Genomic DNA, 20,121 nt, shown 5'->3' with positions numbered 1-20,121 from the left:
CACTAAAATAAAATTCCAATGAAGGCTTACATTATCACTACGCTAAGTTACTAGAAGAGTATACAAGACCTCTGCAGGCATTGTGAGGGACTAGCTCTTCTATATTTCCCCCAGAATCTTGAAAGAGGTGATAAAGCAACAGAAGCACCTATTTCTCCTAAGAATCTTTCTGCCTTTTCTAAGATCTATCACTCGAGAGATGCTAGGCTCAAGTGGAAGAGCAATTTATTCCCAAGTCCAACAATCCTGATGTGCACAGGCACACACTTGCCCACACTACAGTTCACCTGCAGCAGGCTAGCTCTTTCACGGAGAAGCAGGACAACGAAAACCATTGTGTATTCCTCGCTACCCATGAGCAGATGAACAGCTAATGCGCATCAATTGTGCTCACAGCAGCTTTTATAATAGCTTCCCTGTCTTTTGATAAAAATGATTAATGACCCATACAAAGTGATTATTGTTTTTTGTTTAAGTTCACTCTTCTGAAGCAAAATGCTTTTGTAATGTTGGACTTCCTGATGCAGAACTGCTGTGTTACAATGAAAGTACGCTTCACAGCACTAAAACCAGAGAAGCCACTCAAAAATTGGACACACCTTGGAAAATGCTTTCCCTACAGACAGGGCTTCATTGCATTAGAAAGAGCTCTTGTGTTAGGCCATAGATTAATCTGTTTCAGCCACATGTTAAAGTTTAGGAAACTTGTACCACAATTGCTTCTCTTGGACAGCTGGCAGTGGTAGATAGTACAAAGTAAATACCCATAAAAGGTTCATAGCATGAAATTCCAATAATAAATGCACGCCTTCCTTTTAGTAGGTAGCGCTAGCAGTTCAGTGCTTCAGCCATCCAGTATTGTTCTTTTCACAGGACAGGGATCCACAGGTTTAATTTGCTTGGTGCTGCTGTCTCAGAAAGACAACTGCTGTATCGTAGCAGCAAGGATGGCAACACCTTCCAGGCTCATGCTTTGCCTCCAGCTTCCTGTCCTACTGTTGATGGCAGCGGTTCCCATATGCACAGAAAGAGGATCAAATTCCATATTTCTTTTTTGGAAAGTAAATGGTGCAGATAAATCTTTTCAAAGAAACCTGCATCTCGCTAGAGAAGCGGAAACCATAATTTGGGAAGCCCCAAAAAAATGTCTTAAAAAAAAAAAAACAAAAACAAACAACAACATGTTAATCATTAGCATCAGCTTTTTTTTTTTGTTGTGGTCTTTTTGTTGGTTTTTGGGGTTTTTTTTGTTTGAGCTAGGACTCCTCTTCACAAGCCAAGTTCTTAAATTTTAAATAGCCTTGCCAGTAAGCAGACTTGAACTTTTCTTCTAGGATATCAGCTTAAGCTTTTAGCTGGAATAAACAACTAAGGGCTTTCAGTCACCTCAAATAACTCCAGTAACGTTTCTGTTATGAATAAACTTCAGAAAGGTTCGCTACAAAAACTGCACCAGTTAGCACAAATATTCTTCAGTAGGTCTAGTAAGCTCAAGCCTTTGAAACCAACTGCTTGTGAAACACTGATAAGCAAGATGTTGATCACACTTCGAAGCACTGAAAAGTAAAAAGCATTTTTGCCTTCCCTGACTCTGTTTTATTAATTCTCTACTACAAGTTTTTTGGATCTGTGTTTGGGGTTTTGTTTGTTTGTTTCACTGCACTTCTGGGGGGAGGTTAATTGGGTGGTTGGTTTTTTTTTTCAGAATTGTTTTTCCCACCAATATTGTCTTTAGAAAGAAAATATTCATTCTAAAGGGCAGTTTTAAGATAACAAAACAGAAATAGCATACCTGGGATACAGGTTGGGATCCCAGGATTAGAGAAATTGAGGAAGCAGAAAGCAAAGAATGAAGACAAAAACCTAGCTGCAAATAAATCAGGTCAGAAATTGGCAGTATCTGTTAATTTCATTAAAAAAAATGGTTCAAAATGAAGTATTTAATCTAAAAAGTGGCAATACTCTGCAAACAAAAGGCAATTAACTTGCAATTACTTTTGCATTTTCTGTTCTGTACTGTTTGACCTTTCACAGTAACCACTTGCTCTGTGATTACTGTCTAATACTGGTTTTTGAGGTAGTTCACAGCTTAGAACGGCAAGACACCTGACTCGTTGCCAGCTGGAGGGTCAGCATTAAACCCCTCACTGTCCTCACTGCACCAGTGAAGCTGCAATAAGACGCAGGGTAGGCAAGGCTGTAAATGACAGTTCAACCACTGCTTCATTTCACCCGTCACAGACTAATTAAGTCACCATGTTTTAATCAACTGATCTTTGAAAAGAAGTCTCTGCAAGTCAAAACAGACACGAAGCCCCATTGCGGATATTACTGAGGGCACTGTGATAAGTTTAAAACAACTGGTGTCCAAAGAGCTCAGAAATACAGTAAGAAAAGTGATTCAGAAATATAGGCAGGAGCTCCCCACCTCTTTCCACCTCTGAGCAATGAGGACACTACCTTTCGTCCAACGGTGGCTACTGTTTAGCTAGATTTAACCTTTCCTCCACCTTTTATCCTGAAACCCAAGCTCATCCAAAAGTACATGCAGTTAGTAGTCTGAGACTGAAGAGATTTTTCACTGCAGCTCTTCAAGCACCTGTGCCTCCCAGCCTGGAAAGGCAGCTACCCTCCATCTTGCCTACAGGAAAGAAATCTCTACATGTATTTTTCTGACAGGCATTCTTAAGAGGCAAGAAGCAAACAAAAAACTGAAGATGGAAGCGTAAGAGGACACTAGGACACTGTTCTTCTCAGACTCCTACAGAAGCCTTACCTTAGGAACTCAAGAGATTATATATTATTCTAGAAACTGCCAGTTAAAGTGCTAAAGATTTATTACTAAGGAGAAAAGACTGTAAGGAGAAAAGACTGTATTTTTAACTAATACAGAGCAAATAGAGAAAGTGTATATTACTTGTATAGTGCTAGGCATGGTGTTCTGGTGTATGTGCTCAACAACATCTGCTTGGAAAAACACCCACTAGCCTGAAGACACTGAACCATTCCTTCAAAACAATTTTACACTATGATTTTATTAAACAATAAGTAAAAATTAAAATTCATTTGTTTACTACAAACCTCCCATTTATTTTCTAAAACAGTTGTCTTTTGCTTTCAGAAACATCAGAATTAAAACAAACTCATGCAAAAAGCGAAACTAAATTCAGTGAAGAACTCCACTTCTGGACTAGAAGAGATCACAATATTCAGATACCATCACTCCAAGTTCCCTCACCAGCTCTAACTGCTGGATCCTCACATTACTCTACAAATTCACATTAAAAATGTGTCTCTTGACCTCCTGGCTCACTTTCTTCTGAGCAATTTTTCAACTCTAAAATAAGTTCAGTAGCCTGCAACTAGTCATTTGAAGTCAACATCACTGACTATAAGCACCTTAGAAGCAAATTACATACAGATAAAAAGCTAGGAAACAGAGACTTGCATCATTTCTTCCTGCTAATAAAACACGCTTGCAGACAGAGAAGACTCAGAACAGGGAGCTCCTCTTCAGCCTCAGAAACCACACATGCCTACCATACTTCAGGCAGGTATTGAACTAAGTATTCACACAGGATTAAAAGGCCTACCTCATATTGCAATAAAACTGTTAACAAAGCATGAAGAGTTTCCAAAAAGCACAAAACAAAGTTTGAAGCATTTATAGGTTAAGGGATGGTAATGAAATACTCTATACCCAACAATACGCAGAGAATCATAGAATGGTTTGGGTTGGAAGGGACCTTTAAAGCCCATCCAGTCCAACCCCGCTGCAAGGAGCGGGGACATCTCCAACCAGATCAGGTTGCTCAGAGCCCCATCCAGCCTGGCCTTGAACGTTTCCAGGGATGGGGCATCCACCACCTCTCTGGGCAACCTGTTCCAGTACTTCACCATGCTCATCATTATTTTTTTTTTCCGTATGTCTAGTCTAAATCTACCCTCCTTCAGTTGAAAACCATTACCCTTTATCACTACATGCCCTGCTAAAGAGTTTCTCCCCATCATTCCTATAAGCCCCCTTTAGGTACCAGAAGGCTGCTAGAAGGTCTCCCCAAAGTCTTCTCCAAGCTGAACAGCCCAAACTCTCTCAGTCTGTCCTCACAGGAAAGGCGCTCCAGCCCTCTGATCTTCTTTGTGGCCCTGCTCTGGACCCGCTCCAACAGGTCCATGTCTTTTCTGTGCTGGGGGCTCCAGAGCTGGATGCAGTACTCCAGGTGAGAAATCAATAGAGCAGAGCAGAGGGGCAGAACCACCTCCCTCAACCTGCTGGCCACGCTTCTTTTGATGCGGCCCAGGATACGATTGGCCTTCTGGGCTGCAAGCGCATGTTGATGGCTCATGTGCAGCTTTTCATCCACAGTACTCTCAAGTCTTTCTTGGCAGGGCTGCACTTAATCTTTCCATCCCCCAGCCTGTATTGATACTGGGGGCTGCCCTGACCCATGTGCAAGACCTTGCACTTGGTCTTATTGAAACTCATGAGGTTTGCATGGCCCCGCTTCTTGAGCTTGTCCAGGTCCCTCTGGATGGCACCCCGTCCCTCAGGCGTGTGGACTGCACCACTTTGGCTTAGTAGTGTGGTCAGGATGTGGCTTAAACCACTGGCACTTTTAGAATCAGAACAGAGGTGTAAAAAGCTTACCTTGAAAACATTTCTACATGATTTTGTGTAAGAAAGAAATGACTAGGCAAGTTTTCAAGTGTTAGAGAGACTTGGAAATGTTTTGTCTAGTAATAAAGACAATGATTTACTAGGCTCTTCAGTAACTCAGGCTTTCCTCAGGGAGGACAGATTAGGTTTTCAGATTTTAGAAACAGACTAGCCCTTCAGATCTACCACACAGAACATCACTGTCTTGCTGAAAGTAATTTTTTGGTCAGGGAAGACCACCTGAACTCTGTTCAGGCTAGTCCAGCTCATTTTTGGTTACATATCTTATTCTTGATTTACAAAACAGGAGTTTCTTTATAGCTACCTACCTGTAAGCAGCACACCCTAAAGCCAACTGAAACATCCTCCTTGCCGGCATTACAGGCAGCGCACACATTAAGAACTTGCATTCGAGTGAATTCCTGCACATCGGGAGGGCCCTTGTTCACCTTAAGCATCTAGGACTGGAAGTTACCAATACAGCATGAGGACTAAAATGGTTGTCAGACTCAGATCTCTTAAAAAGTGTTAGAATGTAACAGATCTTAAAATTTTAAGGTATTAAAACAAACTATAGCTGCTTTCCATGCAGTTACAAGTCAGGTGGGTAGATAAGTACTGCCACAGAGCATTAAAAAAAGCAAAGAGGAACTGTGATATTGTCCAGGTTTACAACAGCGGTTAAGAATTTTAAAGTTTGTGGATTATCTATAGGCGGCTGAGTAGTTTTAAAAAGCAGCATTCAAATTCTGATACTTTCAAAAGAACCATCACACACTATTAAAAGAGGTGCCTCGTTACCTTTTGCGGTGTTCATACAGACTTATTTATGGGGCACTGTCAAACCAAGCAGCAGAATCCCCACACACCCAAGCAGTACGAAGGCGAGGGGAAATCAGTTGCAGAAATACATGCACGACACCCACGTGATTTAGAGATATTTCCAAATACTGACTCAGATACTCCTGTGAATCACATCTGAGCTTTCAGTTGGGTTAAGCACCTGAGTTTTTTTCTTGTTTAAAACGTTACTTATAAACCAGTTATCAGTTATTAACAACGTACTGCACAACTTTTAACTGTGAGTGAGGAGCTCCAGTAACATCAGAAGACCTTTTTCAGAATCAATTTACTGCATCACTCCAAGTCCCCAGAGTTCCTCACATTTCTGTTTTTGGATACCAACCTATTCCAGGTCCCGTAAACAATTTCAAATCTGAGAAGATTAATTCCAGTTTCACCAGGACATACAACTGGAGCAAATACAGCGTGGCTTTGTATTTACGGGTGTTAGGCAGGATGCATTTTTCAAGCGTGATTAAAATCTCTGCCTAGATTAATCATTACTGTGTCTCTGAAATCAAACCGCGATACTTGCAACTGTTTGCTGAACCAATATTTAACTGTTTGTTTCAGAAGTCTGCCACGTTGAGTCCCCTGATGTTTGCCTGAAACTTTACAGTCCTAACCTCAAAGAGCAAAGCTGGGAAGAGGTGAAGCTTTCAGAAAAAGCCTGCAGCATTCACCAGAAAAAATGCCACATTGTGACCTACTCATTAAGACAGCTTGTAGTCACACAATAGTGCTGCCTCTATGAGAGCAGAGACTAGAAAAAAAACCAGTAATTATCCCAATAATTGGAGAGGCACACAGTTTCGCTAAGGTTATCTAATGAACTTCAAGCCTTTTCAGACTCACCACACTATTACAGGTTGTGCATTTCAACATACCAGCTGCACAGGCCAGCCTGGAAGCAAATTAAGAACCAGCAAAGCAAATACCTGTCTGTTAAAATGATTCTACTTCAAATAAAACTTGACCTGTAAAATACAGAATGGAATAGTTGTACTACTTTTAAGTCCCAAATGCTGGTAGTATTAATAGGAAAACAAGTGCTCAATAGCATGCTATCTGAAGACAGCTGGGAAGGAATAAAAAATGCAGCAAAACAGATCCTCAACATGGAATTCTGCTAAATTCACTGTTACTTGAGCAACCAACACTAATCAATATACTAATGTTTTCAAATCTCTTAGTCCTTTTGGAAATGCCCAATAATTGAACCAATAACTTTATGAAAGCCCAATAATTGAATCATTTCTATGTTTACTTTTATTTTACGACAACAAATGAGGAAACTAGAATACCAGCATAAATGTATTACCATTTTGTCAGATGAAGCTTCTTCACTCTAGAACTGGGCAAAGTTCAGGTTTTATGGGTCCTAATGTACCCAAGCCTACAGCTATTTCAGCTTTTTTGTTGACAGTGTAGAAAGGTACAAGACCCTGTAAAGCTACAAACTGAGCATATTAAATGGCAGCTCAAACAAGCAAAGCTCAGTCAGTAGACCTGGCCAGAGAGCCTCCAGCACTTGGACTGGATACTAGACACCTACAATTTAATGCAATGTGTACACTAGCAGTATTGCCCTATCCCACTTTAAGTAAAAAAAAAAAAAAAAAAAAAAAAAAAAAAGAAAAAGAAACAAGAAAAAGAATGCCTGGAGAAAAGCAGAGGGCGGTGGGGGGCGGGGGGGAGGAGGGGAGAGGACAATGAATGACAAAAGTGGATTAAATCATACAATATTTAAAGTTTCTCCTTTACAAATCTTCATCTTCCATTACCTATGAATTAATTTGGACACCACACAAACTTCTTTTGTACCAGGAACCCTTACAGTGACAGAAAGTATCAGAGAAGTCAGAAAAGAAAGTTCAAGTTGCTGCCTCCTTGCAAATGACTAGAAAATTTGGCAGCTTGATAGAATGCGACAGAGGTGTTGATACAAAAATTACAATTCAACAACCATATACAAACTTCCAAGAATATGGTCTAGTAATTTGCAGAAAGAAGATGCTTAATTTCGTATTCCATAAGCAACCATTTTCAGAAGACAAATATAGGGCTATTGAGGGAGGAAATTACAGTACTGTGCTGTAACTAGGTAAGCACTAATTACATTATATTATCATATGTTAGTGCAGTATTCAAGTACTGAATTAAATCTTAACCTCCCAAGAAGAATTAGTGCAGTCTAAGCTTAATTCTCAAAACTGATGAAGTTGTAGGACAAAATGAAGTGCCTTACTGCTGCAGAAAGACGAATCGTATAGGCTCTCCAGGGAAATCCAGGATTTAAATCAGAACTAGCAGGAACAATAAGTGTAATAGCCTTATATTAATCAACTTTCTTTTGGAAACTGACACATTAAAAAGAAAAAAATCCTCATACAGAAAAGAGAACCAGTTTAAAGCTATTCTAAGAAAATTTTTATAGTTGTTCTTGAAAATTAGCCATTCAATTGTATCAGCCAGGAAAACAAACACTTTTCTTGGATTCAACTAGAATTGAGAGGACAACTTATTTTTGCTCTGAAGATTGAGAACTGCAGTCTCAGAAGGCTGGGAAAAGCAAAGCAAGTCCAAAACCTACTGTGTATAAACAGAGATACCATACGAATACACAAAATAAAAGCACAACAGTTCCTCTGCCAAGGAGGAGCAGATGGCAAAGCAGAGCAGAAGTCAGTAACACAACGGTAAGTCATAAGAAAATACTCATCAACCAGTTGGACACCAGTCCCACTTTTTAAAAGAGCTGGGCTGAATTATTTCACCTGGGCAAGTTCCACTTGCAGAAACCCCAGGTCAGGCATGGCTGCCCATCCCCAGAAGCAGCTGTTTTGCTTGGACTCCCAAGGGACCTCCCTCAAGCTGCACTGCCCACCGTCCTACCGCCTCCTCCTCTTCCTTCCAGCCACCTATTTTGCACATTGGAAACCCCTCCTATACACTGGTTTCCTTTAAGGGGCAGGGCCCAGGGGAAGAGCTGCTCTAAAATACAGGAGGAAATAAGAGTTTTTACTAACAAAAAGTATTGTTCACGTGCACAGAGTCACTGGTTTGACTTTACCCAGCACGGTTACCATAAGCACACACCTCCCTACTAGCAGGGCCCCGGATGGCTCACGCGCCCTTCATACCACGCCATGTCCTGAATGTCCTCTCACAACTATACAACAGCTGGATCAGCCTGCGTAAAGGCAGCTCCCTATAAGAAGAGTTGTCCCTTGTGCCCTTCTCCTCTTACTGTGGGTCTCACAGAGGACTATCTGTCAAAGCTAAATTATTCTGGTCTTAATTGTTGCTTTTCGTGTGTGTGTGTGTGTGTGTGTGTGTGTGTGTGTGTGTGTGTGGTTTCTTACCCATATGAAGCCCAAAGAGAAAGACTGGTTTGGAAAAAAAAAAGACAAAGCTCAGAGCTTAAATTAAATTTTCCAATAAGCAATATGCATATATTTGTTTTTCTCTTCAGTAGCATCTAAATTTTGCTTATTGGAGTAACACAAGACTGCTTTGTTTTTTAAACTTTGTGTTACTTGGATAGTATGATCCTTTCCAATCATAAATTGCTGAGAAAGCAGGAAAACAACTAAAGAAAGTAAAAGCACAAGCTCTGATTTTTGCCCCCTCAGAGAAGTTTAAAGTTAATTTGAACGACCTTGTAATTATGAAACATGCTTTGAAATTGAAGAGGTTTAGCTTTAAATGCTGAACAATGCAACGGTTATTTACTTTAAATAATTCCAGATATCTAAATGTTGATCTGTCCTATTGCAGTGCTGGTTGAAACAACTCACGCCCACTATTTTACAGTCTCCATTACCTGCTTTTGTAATGTTTTGCAAGACTACTTCCAACATCATCAATGTTGCAATTGCTTGTAAATTTAATATAGGAGGGAACCCATATATTTAAGATAGCAAAGTTCTCATACCGTTTTCCCTTTCTACTCTCTGTAAACTCTGAAATTTGCCAGATGTCCTAATCAAATAACGAAGTGTTTATAAACAGAAGACTTGGTGGATATTCAGTATTTCAGGAGCTTTTTCAAGACCTGAAAAATCAGATGTTCTAAAATAGGTGACAAATCACAGAAGAAAATATTGAAAGAATGGCATAAACCAAGCTTTTTTACAAAGACGCAATTAGCTGTAAAGACTTCTTGTTGAAATAATACATAATACATGGAGAAATTCTATCAGAGTGAAAACTGAATCACTGAATCTATAAACCAAATGAAGCTTATGACATCTGATACCTGACTTCCTTCTCTTGAGCTACTGTAATCATGTTTTTAAATGACAACCTCTGGTAATGAGTCTCTGATGACTCAATGGCTAGGTGCTTAAAATAACTTTGAAAAACTGAGTCACAGGAATCATCACCCAAGCAAAGCATTATATAGAATTCTTACCAGCTCTCCAGCTTCCCAGCACAGAAATGAGATGCCCTGCACTAGTAATTGCTGCAGTGTAACGTAACCCAGTTATCACTGAACTTTTAAAAGATCATAAGGTCAGACACAAAGACAAAAGAACAGAAAACCTGTACTCTAATTAAAAAAGACTTTTTAATTATCAGTTCTTGTGCTTATCCTAACATCTCATTCCATCAATAGGTGAGGAATCAGTGGTAAATTTGCATCATGAAACATTTTCACCTTCTCAGCTTGTTGCCCATTAAAAAAACAAACCACCAGACCAAAATAATCCCAAAAGTCCCAGGAAATATTTTCACATCTACTTAATTATAGTTTAAAAAAAACAAACAACCAAAATATGATTAAGACCATAAAATCAAAATTATTACTTCACCTAATTAGTTTTGTTCAATCATATTCTACATATACGAAACAAGCGTGATCTCATTCTTTATATTATGTCTTGTTTTGCTGAATTTAAATAGTGGAAACGATCTACATAGTAGTTCATCCCAACTCACAGATGTATTAAGATTTATTAACTGAACATTCTCTTAAGATGTGATTTCCTCAAAAAGTCTACTTTCAAAGTTAAAACAACACAGAATGTAGACTTCAGAATGCAAAGTCTGGGTATTTTGGAGGGTTTAGCACAGGGGGATGCTTCACTTCCCAGCTGCTAATCAGAACAAATTGTTTCTGCCTGATTCACAATGCAAACACACTAACAGCTTCGTGATGGTACAAAGGAAAAGGTGAGAGTTCTTTGGGGGAGCCTTACACTAGTAAGAGCAATAGAGAACCAAAAAGAATGATGAAAGGAAGAATATACACTTTAAAATAATCTTTATTTGAAATCTAATGTGTTGTCATTTTTTCCCACCTGAAATTTTTGTCTATAAATCATGATTTTCCCTCACCACAACTACATGAGCGATGTTAGTGAAATCTCGTTAGTGAAATTCACAAGAGATAATTCAACGTGATTAGATGGACCAAAAAAAGCCCTGAACAACATTTCCATGTTTTAGAAGTATAGTTAAGCCATATCTGCTTTTAAGAACAGAATATTCAGTCTAAGCTTTGATCTCAAGGGGCTTCTTCCCACAAAAAAAGGGCTCAGATCTACAAAGAGAAGAAGATAAATGAGTTCTCAACATAGACAAAACACTGAACTATCAAGAACAAGCCGGTGGGATACAGGTGCCCCTGAGGTTACAAAGAAATATTTGTTGTTATTGACACTATGAGAGGCCTAATCTCATGAAGCTTATTAATACCTGCCTTGTGAAGTACCCAGCTTGTGAAAGCAATGCCACCAACTTCAACAGTGTTACTCCTGTAAGTCAGTCCAGTTCCAACTTCAACTTTTAAACTAAAATCCTCACCACACGTTAGCAGCACAGGTTCCCAAAGAACCCGCCTGACCATCAGTGTGCACATAACCTATCAGCTTCTCTTAAAATCATCACCTCCTTCTGAAATTAGGACTTCACAGATGGCAAAACACCAGCCTTCTCAAGAAAATTATTTGCCTACATTTTAAAATAATAAATAACTCTAAAAATAGACTGAGGTAGGGAGCATGTTATTTAAAAGCCTGCATATCACTTCCTGACATTTTTATCTCTCCCTATTCAATGCAACTCAAAAACAAAAGAAAGGGCATGAGTAAAGCTGAGACTTGGCAAAGTCTAGTGGGGAAAGAAGAGGAAAGGCCAAAGAAGTCAAGAAGGAACAGATAGAAAAATGAGAATCTCATCTGCAGCTTTTGCAAGCAACTGTCACAGAAACGCGTACACAATATTGCACTTTGTGACTGAAAATTTTTAAAGCTTTATTCTTTTAGGCTCAGGCACTTTTTGCCTTCTTTTGTAACACACAGTTAAAAATAAGGAATTAGTAAGCTCAATTGCCTCTGAAGGAAGCATCCAAAATGAAGTACCTAGCTTAATGCATCAGTTCTTAAACATGGATATGAAATTGCTTACCTGGGAGATCAGGTTCAGCTGTAAAACTTTGGAAGTCAGCATCTCGTAAACAATCCTTTTTTTTTTCATTTTGATTTGTTTTTTCACTTGCTCCAGTTTTTAGAGCATGTGACCCTGAGCAAGCCTTTAAGGAATCACAAAATCCACTGCCAAGTTACAGTAAGGAACTAGCCAACCAAAGAACTCCCACCAGAAGCCTCAGATCCTCCATTTCCCATTTATATTTCCACACTTCACTATGAAAGTCTCCCCACTCCCCACTTTGCCACCCTGCCTAAACTTCTGCATCAGCTCTGAGCAAGCTTTCAGGTACTGTACCTCCCTAGAACTGGAAAAAATGGCCCCACTGTTTCCGTTCAGTTAATCTTTTGCCATTTCAGCAACTTACAGTAGCTCAAAGACAGTCCTGACAAGCGTTGGAGTCAACTGCTGGGACGTACAGACAGCACAGGATAAGAAGCAAGGAAGAAGAAGGAGCAATGGCGACTGCTTGCTCAGCTCACAGCATCGGACAGAGCCTCCGCAGCCTTCAGAGTGTTTCAGGCCTACAGCCACCCCCGACCCCTTTCAACAAAAGGCTCCCTATGTTTTTAAAACATTTGCCAGCAAATATGCTAGCAAAGCATGGGTAAGCTTCCCCTTTTTGCATGAAAACAGTAGTCCTTTCCCCTATAAGCTTTTATTATTTCAGTAAGGAATCCAGTGAGTGTGAATGGTTACAAGGAAGAGACAGCAGATTACACAACTGTAGGCCATACACGTCTCCCATACTGCAAAACTCCAAGAACTTAATTGCTGTGGGCGATCAAAGTGGGAGGCAAGAAAACTGGCTGGGGCTTAAAAGCTAGCTGTAGGAGAAATCCCCATTCCCCTCTTCCCCTCAGAAAACCTAACACTTTGATATAAGCATTTGGAAATCTTTAGACAAATGGATAAAACTGAAAACAGAAGCTGGGCAAATTTAAATTAAAAAAAAAAAAAAAAGAGACTTGACAGTTAAAAAAATAATAATAATAATAAAAAAAGACTGGATTTTCCATCACTGAAAGTGTTCAAATCAAGACTGCATTTTCCCCCAGGCCTCCCCGGAAAGTATATTCTAGTTTAAATAGGAATGAATTCAGGAAGCACTAATAACCCATGTAGCGAGGCCAGGCCGGACTGTCAGTCGCTCCTACCAGCTATATCCGATTTGACACCATTAAAGTTCGATAAATTCACATTCCAGGTGACTAATCATAGTTTAGTCTTGTTAATGTTTTCACATAGAATACAAGTACACTTTGCCTACTTCTTTTAAAAAGATGCTATTTTGGAAGAAGCACAAGCAGCTGGTGAGAAGTCTGTTTGCAATTAAAAAAGCCAAAATTTACTTTCCAAGTGAAATGGCGACTGATTAGTTGGATGAGCTCCTAAAAACTGTTTCTTGAGCTAGTTACTCCCTTGCACCATGAAAAAAAAAAAAAGCATCCTGTACTATAGTTGAAACTTGCACAAATTTAACAAATTAAAATCCAAAACACAGTAATTCACAGAGAGGGACCTATCTGGTGGTGGAAGCTCAGAGAAAAAGTAAGCTTCTCTTCAGTACTGCTCTCAGTCACCATATCATACCATCACATCAGTACCATTACATATCAAAGTAATAACAACAAAATACCAAGTCTTTACTGATCATCACTTCCCAACTTTAACCTTCAAGTTAAAGTAAACTACCATAACTTGCAATGTGTAGAGTGAAAAAAACTTGCACCACCTGATTTCAAGCCAGCCCTGGTTATGAAGTTAGAAGTTATACACTCTTCAGTCTGAGCCCATAAGGACTTCAAAAAATGATTTCAAGAAAAGCAAAGGGAAAGTTTCCAAAGGTATGAATAAAATGGCTTTGTGTGTTCAGCACAGAAAACAGGATCCTGTGAGGATACTGCACCTCAACATGAGGAGAAAAACAGTAAATTGTTTTAGTACAGTATCTGCTTACCATACTGCGTATTATGTAGTGTATACACACATAGAAGCAATTTTCTTGCTACCTACAATAGTTCAAGCTGATTACATGTTATTCATACAGACATCCCACAATATTGGAAATTATACTGGAAATTATTCCAACATTTAATATTGGAAACCACCAGTATTAAAACCGAGTCAATCAACAATATTCTAAAACCTCAACAGAGCATAAATTTCACTATATTAATGCTCTTAAACTGCCCGAGTGATTTTGAAGCCTAAAATCAACTTCTCTGTGCTTCTGAACAAGTTTACTAAAACACGAGTAACCATCAACTTATATGGTAACAGAGACAGCTACTTATACATTTGACACATTCAAGATACAGAATTTCTCCAGTACTGAGAAGCCAAAGACGGTGTACTGTACGAGAACCGCCTCAGTAAAAGGAAGTTTTTAAACTGCTGGCCAAGTTTATGGAATCAGGTGACTCAAATTATTACTTCAAACACCAAAAAAAAAAACCGTCTGCGATATTTAGACAACTTACAGATGACATTTACTGGTGGATGTTAACTCACACCTACACAGAGATGCTTTCATCAACCAATATAGTAAATAAATATTGTTAATTTAGAAAGAGACCGGTTTCAGATAGGATGGGCTAATTTTGACTCTTGCATTAATAGCAGACACTGTTGAAGAACTGAGCAAAGTAATTTCACTTCCCGATTATTTTTTTTTTCGGCGTTTGTTTCTTTGTAAAATAAGACCCTGCTACGAGCAGGTCGCCCACTGTAGAGGCTGGGCTCCCACGACAGACGCAGGACACCCACCCCTGGGTGCCACGCAGAGGCCTCCACGGGGTGTGGGGAGGGGGCCAGGCAGCCGGGCCGCCCCGTCCCCAGCCCCGTAGGGCGGGCGGGCCCGGCGGCGGCCGAGGCCTTTCCTTCACCACCGCCGCCGCCGACTCGCAGGGCACGGTGGAAGCGGGACAGGGGCGGCCGGGCTGCAGGAGCAGCAGCCCTCGGCCTCCCAGGGCCGAGGAGGAGAGGAGGTGGCGGGGCAGAAAGCAAGCAGAAAACAACTTTTCCCTGCTCCGCAGTTGGCGCTGCCCAGCCGAACCCCCCGCGCCGCTCGGAGGGGCCGGGCAGGGGCGGCGAGGCCCGAGCGCGCCGCGGCGGGAGCGGGCGGCCCCCTCCTCCCCTCCCTCCGGCGGCGAGGGGCAGGCCCCGGGGAGGGGATTCGCTCCCCCGACCCCCGAAACGCAGCCCGTCCCCCCGCGGGGCCTCCTTCCCTCTCTCCCGCCCGCTACCGAGAGGGGCTGCTACCCGCCGAGCCCCTCCGCGGGGCCTGCTCGGCGGCCGGGAGCTCGGCGCAGGGGGCGCCCCGGAGCCGCCTCACGACCCCCCCCCTTCCCTTACCCCGGGCCGCGCCGTGGTGGGGGCTGCTCACCTTGGTGGCCATGGCGCTGCCGCTGCGGGCTGAGCTGCCGCTCTCCCCTCCCCGCCGCGGGCCGCGGCTGCTCGGTCGGTGTGTCCGGTCCGGTCCGGCCCGCCCGCCGCTGGGCCGCGCAGGCGGCTCCTCCTCAGCGTCCCCCGCTCAGCGCCGCTGCCGCCTGGGGGCCGTCGGGCAGCTCAGCAGCAAAGCCCGGCGTTGGGCAGGCGGGGGCTGATGTAGCCGCTCGGCAGTGCCCCCGCCCCGGCCGCCCCTTCCCCCTCGCTACGGCTCGGCACCCGGCAGCGGTGGTGGGGCTGTTTGTCCCCGTCAGAGCTGGAGGTAGGGAGGGAGCCGCGGTGCGGCGGGGAGCCCCGCCGGAGCCGCCCCGGTCGGTCCCAGGGGTGCGGCCGGGGGCGGACGTGGCCCCGCGGCTGGAGGGTTGGGACCAGGCCCCCACCCGCGCCAACACTGGTGCCTTCAGCGGCTTCGCGTTGCAGTCAGCATTTGCCCTCAAATCCTCGCTTGCGTGGGGCAGAGGGCCCGCAGAAAGACGTGATCCGTCCCTCGGCGGCTTTTGAACAGAAATCTCGGAGCAACTGTGCAGCGAGGAAAGCAATTTTTCCTCAGCCGGGCTCCCACTGCAGCTGTTAGCGGGATATGCGCCCTCTGTGACCTCTTGTTTGAGCCAGGCCTCAGAGTCTGGCAGTTACGAATAGCAGAAAATTACTTCAAGGAGCAGGTCAGGGTCGGTAGCGTTCCTGTCAGGTGCTCTACGAGAGTCTCCTAAACACTAACTGTAACCCCACTTGATTTCCAGGCTACTGGACAGTTGTGGTGGGAGGCTAAAACAAAGCAGATAGGAAAATCCAGTAGCAGTGATCATGCAAGGTACTGGCACTGTCCAAAAAATGCAGCTTTTTGTCTGTATGTGTGTAGTGGTTGGCCTGGAATCATGAGAAGTTTCCTTTCTGTAGAAGGAAATACATGGTGTAATTGTCAGGACGACCAAGGAGAGTCCTAAGAGCCAGGTGAGCTGTTGGGAAGCTGCATAACTCTGCATCTGCATTTCCTTGTCTATAGAAATTACCAGCTTCTCTTCTGATATTGGTATAGTTTCTCCGTGAGACTGCTTTACTAAAAGAGAAAAATATACTCACAGGGTTTCTTAGCTGGAAAAAAAATTTCCAAGTAGGACCAGTGAAATAGTTTCTGGGAGGAATGAGGATGAGGAAGCTGACTGTTCGGTTGCGACCACTATTCGAGTGATTGAGGTGATTGAGAAGTTTTCAGACTCCTTTACTGCAGTTTTTAACTTTTTCAGAATTCAATATGACAATTCCAGCTTTTTATCCTTCATAACAGCAGTGAAACCTTTGTGTGTGGCCCACAAATGACCTTTATGATAACCACTGTTGAGGTATTGTATTAAGGATCAGTTTTGCCATGCGGTCTCTCCTAGACTGACATTTCCACCGTGGTAGCAAAACTCTCTGAAGCCGGCTTTGTCTCCGTACTAAGGGACCCTGTTCTTCCATCTTCTGGTTAACAGTCTTTCCAATATTGGATGTTTTGATCTGGTCATCTAGGGAGGATCTTATAAAAAGCATAGAGGTGCGAAATCAAGAGACCCAGTATTGTCTTGCTTAGGGGTCCCCAACTGATAGGTATGTGAAGCACCCTCTATCCCTTCACCAGATGCTATGGTTTGCTGTGTGATTGATAATAAACTTGTGGCTTTTGCATAAACTTGAGCCTGTGTCGTTCTTTACCTGCAGTCAGAACAACTGCCAGAAAAGCTTGGTCTACAGCTGCTAACCAGTGTGCTTTAACAGAGCACAGCTTGCCATCTGCGGAATGAAGAACAAAGTCATGATTTATCCAGACTTTCTCTGTACTTAATATCTCCAGTTTGAAGTTTTCCACTGTGAGGTACTGCTAAAAATAAGTCTTGCTTGGCAAGTTTGAGGGATGATGGAAATGTAAACATTTCTTTCAGGGTGAGAGAATGTTCTGGGAAAATTATTTTTGATGGGATCTTTCCAATACTATTTGCAATTAATTTCTATTAATCCTTGTGTTAACAAAGACATTTTTAGGAATCACTTTGGATTGCAATAAACATATATCTTCTCAGCTCCAAGCTTTATTATTGCTTAACACAAAGGGTCAAATACCAACAAATTGCTAATGAAATCACCTAAAATTTCCAAAACTTTATAAATTAGATAGTTTTCTGCTATGAAGCTGAGTCCTAGTTAATTAAGACAATATGTTTTCTTAGGACTAGACATATAAGAGAACTCAGTGGCTTCAGCTGGGTTGTTTACATACTTAAGCATTTGGTAGGTTGGAAGTCGTGTGCTCTGCATGGAGCTTACCAGCTTTCAAACACAGTTGGCTCATTATTCACTTTGTGCTAAACCACCAATGTATGCTATAATCGTTAAATATCTCTGCCTCAGAAAAAATAACAGAAGAAAATCCCTTACCCAGCACATAAATTACTTTTCCTTTTTTTTTTTTTTTATGTTCTTTCTACAGATTTCTACTAAGTATGTATTTTTTTTGCAGTTGTCTGTAGTAGTTCCCTGGAACAACTGCTGCAGCAGAGTTCAGTGTGAAGTGATCTGTTGCAGAGCCTCAGTGTTGGGGGCAATGAACATAAGAAGTCCTGGGATTGAAAAACAAGGCACTAAGAGCAAAATCGAGGACACCTGGTGGTGGGAAGATGATAAGGAACACCTGGTGGTGGTTAGAAGAGGCACTATGGGTATAAAAGCATGGAAACAGTAAGAATAGTTGGCTCTCTGCTTAGCTTGTAGTAGGGTTTGAGATTATGACTGAGGCTTTGCTCTAACAATTGGGCTATAAAAACTGGAATGTGCTCTAAACAACTATGCACTGACACCTCAGCAAGTGAAAAGTTCCTAACAACAGCGCTATGCAAATTTTTTAATTAAAGATGGACTCTGAGAAAGGACGTGGAGAATGTTTGCCAAATCCTGTTCTTTACTGGGCAAGGCCTGCTGTAGCTTCAAGATCATGGAAAGTCTGTGACCTTGTGTGTTCTGACTTACGCAAGCTTGGTGGGGAAAGAAAAAAATAAGGTTATTCAGATAACCTTCAAGCTGAAAACCATGTCGAGAAAGAACTATGGCTTGTATTTCTAAGTGACTGTCCTCAGGAGCTCCTTGAGGTGGTGCACCTTGGATTTCTCCCTATTAGCAGGCTGTGCCCTTAGCATTACCTAGATGATGCACCGGGGTGACCTGAGGCGTTTACCACAGCTGTGGAGGAATTTTGAGGAACAATTATTTTCTTCAGTGGCAGTAACTTTGCAAATAGAGCAGCCTGTCAAATACATGTCTTTTCAAAGTCTTTGCAGGAGGCATACTGAGAGTGTATTGTCCTAAGTCTTTATTTTCAAAGGTTTTTTAAAAAGTAAGAAGTTGTGTGGGGTTTTTTTTTGTTTTTGTTTTTTCTTGGTTGAGAGGCTATCAGTGTGGTGTGTACGATAACATCAGTTCCATGCTATGTGCTTTTAGCTCAGGATTTCTAACTACATTGATCAGGAAAGCCTAACAATGACTCGGGAGTAATTACAAAAACATTTAAATTTTTTCTTACTCCTTTTAATTATCATGTTTACCATAATCACCTGATACACATCTTGTTTTGAGAAGGGGTAAAGATTTCACATTTCCAAAGCCTTAAAATGAACTGTTTAAGCAATGACTTAGTTTACAACTCAAAAATAGTAGCAGTGTATTTTTCATCTTCAGAAGTCGTGTCCACACAGCTTCACCTGCCTCTCACCAAGAGGTTCTTTGGGTGTCATTGTTTTCTCTCAGCTGACCAGCGTTTCTGTTTTAGAGTTGGGTTAACACCATTTTTTTAGAAGTTTGCTAGAGAACGATATAGATAAAATACTACTTCCTCCTATCTTCTCTCTCCTCCCCTCCCCCAAAATTGGACAGAAAATTATTGAGGCTGCCACATCCATGAAACCTAATGTTAGCTGCACAGAGCAACAGGGGAACAGCTGCTGAATCCCATTTGTGCATTGCTCTGTATAACATGGCATCATTTGCAAATCCTGTCTGAAAAATACATTTATTGAAACATGTTCTGAGGAAAGGACACAATTGTTTTCCTTTATTGTACGTCAGGAGTCTTTGGCCAGAAAGGCCGTGAACTCTTGAATCATACGGTATTTGCACTGACGCCTCGTAGCCCCCTGTTTTCCCAGAATTTATGTGGCAGTTTAGAATGGTGCTCAAGAGATTACAGACGCACTTTTCAATCTTATTCTGCACCCGGTGCTGGAAGATCACTATCAAACCCGTAAGGCAGCCAATCTTGAAATACTGAAGTGTGTTAGGTCAAGACTTCCCTAGTTCATAAAAACTCCTTTAGAAAAATGCACCCAAAATTGCACCCAAATTCCTTTGAGTTTTTCAGTCTCTGAATTTGTCCGAATAAGCAGTGCTGCATGCCTTTGCTTTTGACTTAAGGGTTTTGTTGCCTCAGAGCTGGCAATCAAACACCATGATTATCTGAACTGTGCCATACTATGTGGGCCTTTTTCAAGGTAAGGTCTGATTTGACATAGTTATATTTTTAATAAACACACAACTAAGATTGGTTTTGTGCTGTGTAGGAATATGGAGTTTTCTTTACACCGGGGGAACAGTGCGATGCTATGCCATGCTAAATTTTGTACTCAGAGGGTGTTTGGGTTTTTTCTTTAAACACATCTTTGCAAATCTAACAGTTTCAAGTCATGTCATCCCTGGACTCAATTTTCTCTTTA

The 20,121-nt window shown here is 41.8% G+C and overlaps 1 protein-coding gene across 4 annotated transcripts in view; it reads right to left on the bottom strand.

Moving 5' to 3' along the window:
- Window positions 1–20,121, bottom strand: part of SNX9 (sorting nexin 9) — a 92,819-nt gene that overhangs the window by 48,038 nt on the left and 24,660 nt on the right. The window contains exon 1 of one of the 4 annotated variants that reach the window (XM_086745924.1): window positions 15,324–15,716. The exons of the other annotated variants lie outside the window; for them this stretch is intronic. Within the exon in view, the coding sequence (XP_086602050.1) occupies window positions 15,324–15,335 (12 nt within the window). The 5' untranslated portion in view covers window positions 15,336–15,716. Of the gene's footprint in view, window positions 1–15,323; window positions 15,717–20,121 lie in introns of those variants that run through there. 4 annotated transcript variants of the gene reach the window in all.

This window comes from Chlamydotis macqueenii, chromosome 3 (genome assembly GCF_036417535.1).
Source record: "Chlamydotis macqueenii isolate bChlMac1 chromosome 3, bChlMac1.mat, whole genome shotgun sequence".
NCBI classification, from domain to species: Eukaryota; Metazoa; Chordata; class Aves; order Otidiformes; family Otididae; genus Chlamydotis; species Chlamydotis macqueenii.
The sequence above is the reverse complement of the archived record's forward strand: the minus strand, read 5'-3'. Positions and strand labels throughout refer to the sequence as shown.